At 46.4% G+C, this 14,311-nt stretch overlaps 2 protein-coding genes across 3 annotated transcripts in view; both read left to right on the top strand.

Annotated features, from left to right (window-relative positions):
* prmt7 (protein arginine methyltransferase 7) overlaps positions 1–14,311 on the top strand; it is a 522,441-nt gene that overhangs the window by 387,444 nt on the left and 120,686 nt on the right. The window lies entirely within an intron of this gene.
* nav2b (neuron navigator 2b) overlaps positions 1–14,311 on the top strand; it is a 44,277-nt gene that overhangs the window by 5,038 nt on the left and 24,928 nt on the right. The window contains exons 2-6 of one of the 2 annotated variants that reach the window (XM_072662920.1): positions 4,701–4,830; positions 8,222–8,516; positions 9,060–9,723; positions 12,027–12,347; positions 13,532–13,597. In XM_072662920.1, the coding sequence (XP_072519021.1) occupies positions 4,701–4,830; positions 8,222–8,516; positions 9,060–9,723; positions 12,027–12,347; positions 13,532–13,597 (1,476 nt within the window). The remainder of the gene's footprint in view (positions 1–4,700; positions 4,831–8,221; positions 8,517–9,059; positions 9,724–12,026; positions 12,348–13,531; positions 13,598–14,311) is intronic. The other variant, XM_072662921.1, reaches the window with a different exon arrangement.

Below are 14,311 nucleotides of genomic sequence, written 5' to 3'. Positions count from 1 at the left end.
AGTGGTTCTTTCTTTTGAGTCTTGGTTCATTAGTGGTTCTTTCTTTTGAGTCTTGGTTCCTCAGTGATTCTTTCTTTTGAGTCTTGGATCCTCTCAGTGATTCTTTCTTTTGAGTCTTCTTTCACCAGTGATTCTTTCTTTTGAGTCTTGGTTCATCAGTGATTCTTTCTGTTGAGTCTTGGTTCCTCTCAGTGATTATTTTTTTAAGTCTTGGTTCACCAGTGATTCTTTCTTTTAAGTCCTGGTTCTTCTCAATAGATTATTTTTTAGTCTTTTTGTTCCTTTGAGTCTTGGTTCCTCTAAGTGATTTATGTTGATTCTTCCTAGTGATGCAAGTGCTTGATCAACGTGTACAGATTTTAAGGAGATAGAAAATCCACATATTTGCCGTGATTTCAATTTTAAGTTATTTTTAACGTAAACAGTTGCTTTACTTCAGTAGTTTTACTGACAGCCCTTTGAGGGATGTTGAGGTTAAAAGAAAAACGTTGTGCTGGTGCAGATGCACAGTGTCCGATGTGCTTAGGGTCATTGGTAATTAGGATTATGTCCGGGTTGGGTTATTTTGTGTGCACGTAGCTTGTACGGCCAGCTTGTATATGTGTGTGCCAACGCACTTTTAGTTGGAGGGTTTCAGGAAATTCCCTCGTTTGAAAACTCATCTCTGCATCCAGAAGCTGAAAGAACTTCAAACAGAGTTTAATATATGCTCTCGCTCCACTGTTTTCCGACGCATACTTGAGGCTTGGTTGTTCTTGAGCAGGGAGGGAATTTATGGGCTGTATTGGAAAGAGAGCGAGAGAAGAAGAGAGGAGCGAATTCTTCAAATATGTGGAAAAGTACCACTCTCCAGCCCACCTTTGGCATCTCTGCCACCCACACCTTCCTTTCTCTCTGCAGTGAAAAGAAGGATTGTTCTATTGGGGGCTGAAATCCACCGTGGAGCGCTGTGGCAGGGAAAAGGAGGAGAAAAGGTGCTGGCTGGACATGCAGCCGCTGGCTTCGGGTTTGGGAATGGTCATTTGAAGGAGCACCAAGTTCTAAATCTGCGCTGCAGCTGGTATGGAGCTGGTAACTTCAGCTGGAGTTTAACACTGTGTTGGAGTTCTGTAATCATGATTGCAGAATCTGGCAACCTGGACATCAGAACATCTCCAAAAACATCAGACAGGTCTTGTGGGGTGTTCCCAGTATGCAGCGGACAGTACCTGCCAAAAGTAATTCAAGGAAGGACATCTGGACAACCAGCAACAGGGACATGGGCGCTCAAGGCTCACTGATGCTCATGGAGGCCCCACCTCACAACCTACAGAGCGTCAAGGATCTGCTGATAACGTTGGTCCCGGTGTTCCAGATACCACAGGATGCCTTTGGAGGTCTTGTGGAGTCCATGACTCAATCGGTCAGATCTGTTGTGGCATCACTATTATGCGGGTGGTGTCCATCGGTGTATTATTCACTATTAATTACATGGGAAACAATGCAGGCCATGCAGAACCAATGGCAGTACCAGAGCTTGAAGAGCTCTGAACAACTGTGTGCTTCCTCTGAGAAGAGCATCGTTGGTCCTGTTTAATTGGATTTAGCGCAGATTAGAGCAGATTGTGAAATATTGAATTAAAAAGGGGTGATTTTCCATGGGTGAGACATAAACAGTCATGGGGTTTGGTGTGAAATGTGGTTCACTGTAGAGATACGTACCATCTCAGATTTCTTCACACTGAAAGAACCAGGCATTGCCATGACATAACACTAATATAGGCATTTGATTCTCTTTTCAAACCCAGCAGTGAAGCAACACCTGTCTTCTGAGGTTCACATCGTCGCTGTCCAATGAAAAACATGCATCTCCAAAATAGCAACTTTACAGTAGAGCAAAATGTTCTTAGCTTTGCATGGAAATTCCAAGTAATTTAGAGCATTTCTATTGGCTCATTCATCCAGAATTATTCACACAGGGTACAGAGATGAGGCTACAGGGTTCAATGCATAGAGAGAACTAAAAATGGAGATACGTGTTTTTATTCTTTGGACAGCAGCGATCGGTCGTACATTCGGTGTACATTCCTCTCTACCATGAAATAAACATTCATACCATCCAATTCAAACTTATTTTTGTATAAGTGCATTCATTAGAAGGAGTGTCCGCAAACATTTGGACAGTGTGTTTTTGCCACGTGGCCCACCCCATAGCCTCCTATTATCTCAGTCGTTCCTTCCAGCTTCCTCAGTCTTTGTTTGTGTTAGCCGTCTGTAGCACCTGACAGCACATGCCATGTGATGGATAACTCAACATTCACACACACACACACTCACACACACATAGAGAAAGAAAGAAAGAGCCCCTATGGGGGACAGTCTTCCTCACAGCACATTAAAGCAGAAATGACATGTCACCGTTAACCGAGCTGAGAATTAGCTTAGTCTCCCTTGACAGACAGAAAACCGAGGACACCTTTTCCAAGCCATAATAAGAGTCCGGACCTCAGAGCCGATGACGGATTCGGGCCTGGGCCCGAGGGCTTGTCAGTTTGTTGTTCTTTTGAAAGTGCTAATGTGTGAATGTGCACTTTTGTGGCACCTCACTCCTGAGTTATGACTAAGGGCAAGGTTTGTTTGTTAATCCTTAGCCCTTATTAGCTCAGAGTCTCCACACGTTTTGCTTGACCGGCAATGAGTAATGGGGAGGATTAGCAGCTAGCACAAGTGCTGACAGTTAGCTAGCGCCATTATGGGTAGCTGCTTATCTAAGCAAGTGTTAGACATTGTGTTGATTAGCTGCTTCAGTGGGCAGATAACCAGCTAGGGAGCCTGTGAGGCTAGTCTTTAACCACTACGCTAAGGATGCACAAGGCCCGAATGGTAGTGGAATGTGAAGAGAATTGCTTAAAGATGCCAAAGATTACATTTATCGAGTGTTTAGGGGCTAAAAAAGCTTAGATACGGTTATACAAGCCTGTTTACCACCCTGTTATTTTGCAGTGGGATTCTTTTAAGCTAATCGTCACGTTTTTGGAGGTGTGCATAAATCAAGTAGCCACTCCCATCTCAGTCATTCATGCCGAGATTTCTTACTCTGAGCAAATCAGCCATATTTTTTTACAGACGCCCTGCCGTAAAATTACATTACTCACCTCCCAATACTTATTCCGTCCGAAAAATAGGGCTTTAGAGGTCAAGACGTGTCCTGATTTCACAGCAATATACACGTTTACATTCATAACAAAGGACTGACACTGCCAGACCTGCTGTTTGCACAGTTGTTTAAATTTCAGCAGCCTTAAAACCAGGGCCAGCCCAAACCTTTATGGGGTCCTTAGCTAAGATTTTCATTTGGGACCCCCCCCTCACCATACCACCATCTCAGCACCAGATGCTTCATCATTTCATAGGGAAAGAGATATCGTGCAAGACGCTGAAGCATCCGGGCCGTTATCGACCAATCCAAACAGCGCGTAACTGCATTTGCGCAACAGTGGTTTGATTGATTACATTGATTAACCTAGTATCGGTGAGCCAATGATGAAAATAAATTAATATAAAAATGCCTTTTACCTGTGTAACACCGTTTCGTTTTATTTGTCAGTGATATTTTCGAAATATATATATTTTTTATCATGATATCTTGGTGCTCTTGGGGGCCCCCTGGTGGCATGGGGCCCTACGTGGCCTTGGGCCAGCGTTCTGTTGCAGTCTCTGCTCTGTGAGGGTTCAGAGGTTGGTCATTGTGTTCCGCTTGTCTGTATAAATATAGCCGGACCAGGAAAACAGCGTCTGACCGGTGCGAGCAGAGCTGTTGCCTTTGCTGAACAACCTAATGGGTTTCGACAGGCTGGACCTTGTGGTAAAGCAGGCCAGCAGAGCGGAGCGGGCTGGGAGAGAGAGCCAGTGAGCTAATTGAAAGTTTTGAGAAGTATGGAGACGTGTCTAATGTCGCAAGTATGAGGGGAATGCAAGCTTTTGTTTCCCTTTAGCAGCGCAGGGAGAGAGCAGGGCATCGCTGTGTTCCCCCGTGCCTGTGGTTTTGCTCTTTTGATTTTTTGCATTGTGTTGAAATGAGAATGTGATGTTATGAATGTGGAATATGCCTTTATATATACATACAGCACTGTACAAAGGTTTTCACCACCTAGTAACACTATTTCAAAGCATCTCTCCTAAAGAAGCAGGAGTGTTTTACTGTAGAAGCTCCAGATCTCATCAGAGCAGATAAAGCAGGTGAACATAAATCCAGTATAAATGAGAAACAAGAGCTTCTCATTCTGAAGATAGAAAGTAGTGAGATCTTGTCGGTGAGCTAGTCTGAAGAACAGAGCTCGGTTCCTCCAGGTTTCTCCTGGACGCCCCCAGTCCAGCCCAGCCAGCACAGCGTGGAGGATGTGTTCAACTCCATCAGCAGCAGCAGCAGCAGCAGCTCACCTGATTTACCATCATTAAGCCCTGATTTACCATCAAACCAGGTGTTGATCTGAGGAGAACTCTAAATAATACTAGACTCCATGAGAGAGGAGAACTTTGGAGATGTTCTAAAGATGAACACAGTGATGGAGAACCTCCACCACCACTTTAGTGTTACACTTACTGACCAGAGTTACACAGGGGGCCAAAACTTTTGCATATAGAGGCACATTTAGGCAAAAGTAATTTTTTTATTATTCTGTATTTTATTAATTTACCGTATTTGTTTCTCTTCTTCTCAGTTGGGACGATAGCAGTTCAGTCAGCAGTGGGGTCAGCGACGCTCTGGACACAGATGAGCTCAACACCAGCTCGTCTCTCAGCTCTTACATCAACACCCCCTCTGCTCCCCGCAGGGACTTAGAGGAGCAGGTCAGTGATGGACAGGCGAAACTGCTTATAACATCCCACACGAATCAGTAACTACACTATATGGACAAAAGTATTGGGACACCTGCTTATTCATTGTTTCTTCTGAGATCAAGGGTATTAAGAATAGCTTATCCTGCTTTTGTTGAAGTATCTACTGTCCTGGAAAGACTTTCTACTGGAGTTTGGAGGAGCATTGCTGTGAGGATTTGATTGCATGTAGCGTCAGGGGTTAGTGTGTGAGGTCAGGATGTTGGATGATCGCTACCCAACCTCATCCCAAGCTCGTCCCCAGAAGTATTGGATGGAGCACAGTTCTTCCACTGCTCCACAGCTCAATGCCGGGGGGCTTTATACCCCTCTTTATACCCCTTAAGGCAGCATGGTGCCAATAAGTTACTCCAGAGATTCCTATTCGATTGGCAGTACTTTTATACAGGGACTAGACAAGCTGTGTGTGTGTCAGCAGCAATGGGTGCAGCTTAAGCTAGCTGAATGCATTCATTAGAAGGGGTGTCCACAAACATTTGGACATTTCTCTGACCTTAGGTGAAGTTTGAAGTGTGTAGAGATGTTTGGACCTGCTGACAGGTTTGAGTGGTTTCGAGTTGACCCCTCTAGCCAAGGGCTCCCAGAGGACCAGCAGCCAGTCTACAGTCTCGCTCCAGCTCTCACTGCACCTGGACCACATGAGCAGCACCAGAACTACAACACGCCACAGATGTTGACTAGTTGAGGTCTTCACTGACTCCCATTCCACTTTGCTTCCTTTGCCTTTTCCTCTCCACCCTGTAAGAAGTGCCGCCGGTATCGCGCGTGCTCCTGGCGTTTACAGTCCCTTGTAGACTTTAGATAGCATTAATTGGTCATTGGAAAACAGTTGTTTATGGGAGGTGCCATAAAATCTCTCCGCTCTCAGTAGAATCTTTCTTAAGTTTGATCTCTGCGCTGATCTGTTTGTCATTACGGCTTTGATCTAGCTGGCGCTGTTCTGGTGGGGGTTCTGTGAGGTTGCAGTGCTGCTCATTAGATTAAACGTTGGTGGGCTCTTATCAGTGGCTGTGTCTGCTCTGCCCTGGCCTGCTGAAAAAGTGCTGGCTTTGAGTGCATGATTCAGCGAACTGACTCACACGCCTCCTTTATGAGCTCCAGGCAACTCAGCACATGCTGAAGGTCCAAATTGCTCAGGGTTCACCCAAACACTGTGTGGAGTAGTGTGAGGGCCCATGTAACCAATAATAACAATTAACAATTAAAATAAGCATTAATATTTGGACGCTTTCGTTTCAAAATCTTACCTTGACTAATAAGCCGAAGTATGAGTATGATGTCGACCCAAAGGTTGGGGCTCAAGGGGCATTGGTGGCTTACTGGTAAGAGCACTGGGTTATTGATCACAGGGTTGTGGGTTTGATTCCCTGTGAATGTTGGACCCTTGATCCCTTAAAGGCCTTTTTTTCAGGTTCGGTACATTTGGTCAAATGTGTAAGCTTTAAGTTTTAGAGACCAGGGGCGGCCCAGAGAACCGATCCCTGGGCCTCCTAAATTCTGTGGTCTGGGGTTCACTTCAAGCGGCCCACTCTGGTGCAGTCCTTCATGTGTGGAAGCTATCGTTAGTTCAAATCTCATCAACACCAGAGCCAGGAATAGGACTCATCGTATCTAATGAAATCTGAAGGCATAAATGGCAAAACTTGAGAGATCTAAAGTTCTGCCCACCCTTCAAATGTTGCTCCCCATTTTACAACAGCTGCCCTGCAGGAACTGACTGCTACTGTGTTGTCTCCTGGTTTCGTGGTTAAACAGTGGCAAGCCCACATGCTTAGCACGCCAGTTAGGAACACGTGCCTGACTTGCAATCACTTGACCCTAATTTGACACAAAGAACTACAGCATTATCGTCAGCAACTGGTCGACATTTCTCTCTCTCTGTCTCCCCCCCTACCCCCCCCCCCCCCCATACTGCTTGTTAACCTACAGCCATCTGTTAGCATGTAGCTATCGCTCAGATACTAAAGTGCTAATAATTCATAGCTTCTCCTGTCGTAAAACAGAAAAGAGGCAGGCACCTCCATGTTTCATTTGTTTTGATATTCCTGACAACACCGTGGACCCAGATGTTGCTCCCTGAGCCACAATATGATTTAAAACTCAAACATTGGAATAAAGTCGTGAGCCAAAATAGCTGAAACGCAATCCAGCAATCTGTCATCTCTCACTTCCACACGCCTAGCCCTCCATATCTCTTTCTCTCTAGGCCTCTCTATCACGCTCCCCCTCCCTGCCAGTCTTTCTGTCTTTCTTTTCTCTTTCAGCCCCTAGCATTCCCTTGTTCCTCCCACCGAAGCAGAGTTTGAATTTATTGTATGAGTGTTGAGATAACAGTGTTTTGGATTTGGCCTGATAACAACTGGAGGCCATTAAAATTCCTTCGCTGGCAACGATGTTTTATGAGTATTTTCAGTAGCAGTTGAACAATGACCTGCTCTGAAGCTGGGGTGATGTAATCCTGGCAAGGTCTGGAGAAGTACTGGGATATAGCAGCTCTGTTTATTTGGGGAGCCATGTAAGGAGCCCAGGAGCTCCAGCTTTGCTCCATATCATCTCAATCTGCAATGGCAGTCGATCTTGTTACTATATATGGGGCACAAATGAACCGTCCGGGCTAATATCCGGTTAGAAACACTATAGGCCATTTGTAGGGAGACTGTGTTTTTTTTTCCCCAAGTCTACGTGGTCTATGACTCATATCTAACATGCGCTATATGTCCAAATGTTTCTGGACACCCCTTCTAATAAATGCACTCAGCTACTTCAAGTTGCACCTACTGTATGTGCAAATGCACACACATAGCTTGTCTAGTCGCCATGAAGGAGTATCGGCAGTAGAATGGGACTTTCTGGAGCAGATAAATATGACCCTATTGGCACCATGCTGCCTAATGCCAGGAGTGGGCTAAAGGGGTATAAAGCTCCCCAGCGTTGGGCTGTGGAGTAGTGGAACTAACTGTGTTCTCTGGATATACTTTTAGGATGAGTTGGGGAGTTGAGGATGAGGTGTTGTGGTGATCATCCAACATTCTGACCTTGTTGCTGAATGCAATCAAATCCTCACAGTGATGCTCAAAAATCTAGTAGAAAGCCTTCTTTCATGGTCAGTAGAAACAGTTACTCCAACAAAAGCAGGAAAACTCTTTTTTAATACCCTTGATTTCAGAAGAAACAATAAATGAGCAGGTGTCCCAATATTTTAGTCCATGAAATGCAATATGTTGATGCAATAAACCTGGTGTGCAGAGCTCTCAGCATTTGTCCTGTTGCCTGTTTGGTTGAGACATTTTCTTAGGAAGTACTGGCTTTGGAAGTAATTTCTCATTTCTGTTTCATCAACCAGCTCCAGACAGACGCAGAGAAGCGTTCAGCTGTGGAACGAAGTACTGTCTGGACCACCGACGATCTCAGACGTCCAGACGGCTGCTCAGACCCTGGCATCAGGATGGACACCAAGTGGTGCAGTCCTACAGATTTCAGTGAGCAATCAGAACGTGTCATGACAGGCCACAAAACCGCTACCATATCTCAGACGGGCTCCTGGAGACGGGGCATGAGTGCCCAGGTGGGCGTCACCTGTCCACGGACGAAGGCTCCAACCCAAACCAACCTCAGCTCGCTTAAGGCTCATGGAAACGGTAGGAACGCAACAGCAGTCGTGTTCTCAAAGATGAGTCTTAGGTTAGCACTCAAATCCGAAATGAGTTCTGTGCCACGTTCACAAATTATTGTGACCTAAATATGTAATTATGCAAATGAGGAATTGAAGTCTTGAGCTTCAGATGGGATCCACAGGCTTTCGGGTTTACATTTGGAGCTGTAGTTTGATTCCCTGGACATCGGTTAGTAAAAACAGATATTTAATGTGGAGTAACTAATGACTGTGTAAACTAGGCAAGGCTTAGACTGGAGCCATGTGGGATGCCACCCAGCAGTGTTAAGTCTCTGTTCTTTGCTTTGATTGCAAGAAGTTAACAATACACATCTGATCAGATGCTGTGCTCTACATTGTCTAATGTGTGGCGGTTTGTGTACTGTTCATTTGTCAGTGTCAGTGGAGTGTGAGGCCTGTGGGTTAGGGCACGTCCTGACTTTGCTTGTGCTGCTCTTCTCAGGATTGTGGAAATGGGGGGTATCTAGTTTGATGGCTGATGTCTCTTGACGTTTATCTCTTCCTGCAGGCAAAACAGACGACGCCAAAGTGTCGGAGAGAGGCCACTTCTCACCGAGGCCCAACGGCCTCCCGCGATCCCCCTCTGAAAGACAGATACCTGCTGACGAGGGCAAGAAGCCACCCTCCAGCTCCAGTACCCGTGCTCCTACCAACACTTTTGGCTTCAAGAAAACCTCCAGCGGCACAGTAACCGCCAGCGGCGCCGTGATAACCTCCGGCTCTGCTACTTTGGGGAAACTTTCCAAGTCCTCTGGCTTCACTGGAATTCGTCTAGTGGGTCGGCAGAACAGTGTGGATGATGGATACCTGCCTCCTAGTGCTCGGACCACCCTACAGTACAGGAGCCTCCCCAGGCCTAGCCGGGCCAGCAGCAGCTTGGGCACTGCACGTGGGAACAGCCGTACCACAGCCGCTGGAATTGACAGCAGCCTTGTCAGCAAGGGTACCTCCACCCTGCCCAACCCAAAGAGCCGCAGCTCGGTCCGGTCTCCGACAGGTATCGCCAACCAGACAGACCGGGAGAAGGGCGTGCTCTCAGACGTGGAGAGCCTGGCATCAGGGCTGGGACATAAAGCCAGTGGCAGCAGTCAGATGGGCACGGCTGGACAGTGCCCCCCTGGTAGACAAACGGGAGGGAAGTACCCGGATATGTCGTCCCCCACCTTGCGCAGGTGAGACTTCAGGCAATTGTGTGTAACCTTTGTAAAGCCATGCTAAAAAGTATTGGGACACACCTCTTAAGCACTGAATTCAGGTGTTTCATTCAGTCCCATTTAGCCTCAGATGTATGAAATCAAGCCCCTAGCCCTGCAGTCTGCCTTTCTTACACACATCAGTGAAAGAACGGGAGGTTCTGAAGAGCTCACTGAACTCCAGCGTGGTTCTGTATGTAATAGGAGACACCGCTGCACCAACAACAACAAGTCAGCTGGTGAAATTTAGACCTTCCCTCCTAGATCTTCCTCCATCAGCTGTGAGTGGTGTTATTATTGAACAGTGGAAGAGTTTAGGAGGAACAGCTCGCAGAGAGCAGCTCAGCCACCGAGTGTCTGTCAGACCACGTAAAGTTACAGAGCGGGGTCAGGGCCGAGTGCTGAGCTCAGAGCAGAGTGCAGAAAAGCCTCCAACTGACTCAGTAACTGCAGCAGAGCTCCAGACCTGCTGCTGCTGCTGGTAGAGCTTAGAGCAAAGGGGGACTAGCTCCTTATTAATAATGCCTATGGGTTTAGAACGGGAGGTCATAGAAGCTCCTGTAGATGTCCCAATACTTCTTAGTCCAGTTGTGATTACTCAGAAAATGGTCATTAATCATTATCCACTAAAGGTCTAAAGGTAGTCCTAGAGGGTCACGGCACCACTCCGTCCAACACATTCCCATCTGAATCATACCTGATTCAGCTGCCTCCTCAGTCGACGAGCTGAACAGGGCTTATAAAAACAGACTTTGAAGACTCCTGATTAGAACCATTCACCAAGATGTTTCAGCTGATCTTGATGAAACAGACCTTTCCAGAATGGCTCATTTGCAACACATAAAGCAGTTGGCGGTTATGTGGATCGCACCATGGGTTCCACTGCATTCTGCTGGGGCGTTGGAGTGTGTTGAGAAGGAACCACATTTCTCGCTGAGTGCTTTGACGTCAAATCAGTTGCTTTGGTCCAAAGACTTGAAAGGCTCCTGAGATCACAGGGGTTTAGAAGAAGGTTTGCCAGTGCTTCACCCTAACACCACTAATCTATTACAGAACAGATGAAGGGCCAGTCAGATCCAACAAGCACCAGAGCAACCATTTACAGAACTGATCAGCAGAATGAAGTTGTGAGAACGTTCTAGATCAGGGCTCTTCAAGTTAAGTCAAGACTTACCAAAACTACTCAGGATCTACCGCAGTGGCATTGAGTATTTGTTGATATTTGCTCGGTTTGTTTGGTCTGTGTGGAGGCTAAGGGGCTAAGATAGAGGCTGAGAGTGGGGGTCCTGTGTTCGCCTGAAGCTTTGACTGATTACTCCACATATTGGTGCTGAAGCAGACTGGAGATAAACTGATGTTATCGGCCAGGCGACTCATGAAGTAATGAGAAAAGGCCAGCACCTCTCGTCTTATCTTGGAAACTAGTCGTTTCTATCGTGGGTTTTGCTCCATGATGAACGAGGCTTGTGTGCTGTTGTGAGTGGCCTCTATATAAATAGCCAGGCAGATATTTGGGAGGTGTGTATCCCCTTAAATACTGTATTTTATCAGGGTATTTTTTAGTTTTTGTAGTTTCATTCATTTCGATTTGGCTGATGATGGGTAGATGTGGGCGATATGATATAAATATTGTATTTATACATTTTCACGATATTTTATCACAATACATCCAATGAAACCAGACTAATGACATTGTTTGTAATGAAACCTGCAGTTGATCAGTGTTCTTTAAGCATCTGACGATATCTTAATATGCTTAAAAGAGCATACTGTGTATTGTGATAACAAAATTTTGCACAATATGATATGATAGCTGTAATGGATAGTTTAACCCCTAACCAAGATAGCAAACGAGTCATGTCCCAGACCTGTCCCATATATCAGTGGTGCTCTCTGCTGGAATGATGGATGGTGCTCCATCCAATACTTTTGGAATGACTTGGAGAGTTGGGGATGAGGAAATGCAATCAAATCTTAACAGCATTCCAGTAGAGAAATTTACTCCAACAAAAGCAGGATCAACTCTTTTTAATACCCTTAATTTCAGAAGAAGCAGTGAATGAGCAGTTGTCCCAATACTTTTGTCCATGTTGTGTATCATTGTTTATAGACAGTGGTTCAGAAACTGGTCATAACTGCTCATACACTTTGTAGATTCTTGTTACAGTGAGGGCTCAGAAGAGGAACTAGTATCTGGTGCTTGTTTAATAGTGCTAACGTTAGCGCCCATACCTTCTAACCACCTTTTTTCTGACACCCCCCCCCCCCCCATTCACACAAAGATTGTTTGGGGGTAAACCCGGCACCAAGCAGGCCCCAGCCACCACATCCGAGAACATGAAGAATTCCACTATCATCTCCAACCCTCACGCTGCCTCCAGCCAGCAGGGTGGGGCTATTGAGATGGGACCCAGCAGCAGTTCTCTGAGTGGCGAAAGCCACTCTCTGGCCTCTAGCCCAGGGTCAGCCTTCTCAGTCTGGGGAAACAGAGACAGCTCCTGCTGCACCAGCACAGACTCCGTGGACGTGTCCATGGGCAAGGATGAAGCGCTGTCCTCCTGCCTCAGCCGAGCAGGCAGCATCCGGACAGGCCTTTCAGACAGGTGAGCCTCTGAGCCAGGAGAGAAGATGCACATGTGGGTTGATCAGTACAGCGAGGGGGTTTTACCCCAATAATTAGTGGGTTTAACTGTAGATGGGAATGAACCAGCGAGCACAATGTCTCTCAACGGTTAGAGCTGCGGGCTATTGGTGACCGGGTTGTGGGTTCGATACCTGGGATCAGCAAGCTGCCACTGTTAGGCACTTGAGCAAGGCCCTTCGCTCTCTCTGCTTCCCGGGCGCTGGAGTTGGCTGCCCACCGCTCTGGGTGGGTGTGTGTGTTCACTGCCCCTAGTTCACTAGTGTGTGTGTGTGTGTTCACTACCACAGATGGGTCAAATGCGGAGGACGCATTTCGCTGTACGTAGTACAGTGACAAATACGTGCACCTCAAAGCTGAAGCAACTTCCACAGGTCTAGCGGTCAGCCTCTGTTGGCTGGTTGCAGTATGATGTGTAGCTCCGCCCATCCCCATATGTTCCAATGACAAAACAGCCCCGCCCATTTTCCATCTCATTTCCCTCCTCTAAGCTTTCTTTCTATCTACAGTGTCCCCAAAATCCCAAAAGTTAGTTGTCCCTGAGCTAATATTGTCCCACACACACATTATTTCGGTTCATATACTGTAAATTATTCCAAAAGCTAGATGTCTCCAAAAGTTTGATTGGCAGCACATAGCTAATGTCAATAATGTGTTATAATAATAATAATACTACACTGTAAAATACTGTTCGACATCTAAGCAAACCTTTAAGACCCTTAGGACCCGTGTGAGCCATGCAGTTCCACCAGCAGCACCAGCTTTCATTTAGTGAAGGACTGAGTAGCCGAACCAGGGCCTGGATTTGATCTGTGATACCAAGATAGATTTAGGAAATAATAGACCCCTATCATCCGGTCTCTCATTATCTTTGTGCGTTAGTCTCTTTAATCTGTCCTTGTTTGGTCTTCACTCGCAGCGGCATGGCCTAAGACGACACACACTCCGCCGCTGTGTGCGGCCGCTAATGATTCGTCAGGTGTTTAAAGACGAGATTAAAGCCCTTTATATCACCATTCACCATCTCTCTTCCTCTCTCGCCCTCTCTTTATCTCCCTCCTTTTCTTTTTTTTTCTTTATCTGACATCCTTTTTTCTCTTGTTTTGTCTGCCCCTACAACTGCCCCCTCCTCCCTTCCCCCTTTAGCCCCGTCTCCTCCCCTGCTCTTAGCCCCAAATTCAGCTGCAACACGCTGCCCCGGAGACAGGACAGGTAACAGTGTTAGTGTGCAATCAGGCTGGCTTGATGCTGTGAAGCTTACATGTGTTGATTGTGGTTTTTTATGTCTGTGCTGAAGTTTGTGCACCGTGTATCAGACATTAACCCTATCAGACCCTATCAGACCCAAACCCCCTCATTAGTACTCTCCCCCCCCTATCACACGTGAGGGTGAGGGCTGACACATGCCTCCTCCGATACTTCTGCAACCGTAGCCATCGTCTCTTTATCAACTGCTGCCGAACATGCAAGGTCACTGGGCAACCAGCCTGCTCAGAGGAAAGCGCCAGGTACCCAGCTCTGATGCATCGGCCAGCGGACGCCCGTACTGACCGACATTAAAGTGATGTGGAGATCCGGAGAGAGCAATTGAGCAATTGTGCTCTTTCAGGCTCTGGCTGCTGATGGCAGGTAGCATGACCCGGGATTTGAACCAGCAATCCTCGGGTCATAGTGGCAGCAGCAGTGGCAGTTGGATTCACTCAGATAGTTTTGGAGCATGAGGGTGCAGGAAACATGAAAGATATGCCTATTTATGTGTTATTATGCACAAATTGGTCACTCAGACTTCCCAGGATTTTGCTTTTTAAAAAAAAACACATATTTTGATAGTTTTACATCAAAAGAAATGAAAATTTGGGTTGCTGTGTCGCGGACATGCTTGTGCATGCTGTGTAAGTTGTGTAACGTTCTGTTGGGTCGATGGTG

The sequence above is a fragment of the Salminus brasiliensis genome, chromosome 19 (assembly GCF_030463535.1).
Source record: "Salminus brasiliensis chromosome 19, fSalBra1.hap2, whole genome shotgun sequence".
Taxonomy (NCBI): Eukaryota; Metazoa; Chordata; class Actinopteri; order Characiformes; family Bryconidae; genus Salminus; species Salminus brasiliensis.
This window is presented reverse-complemented; position numbering and strand designations above follow the sequence as displayed.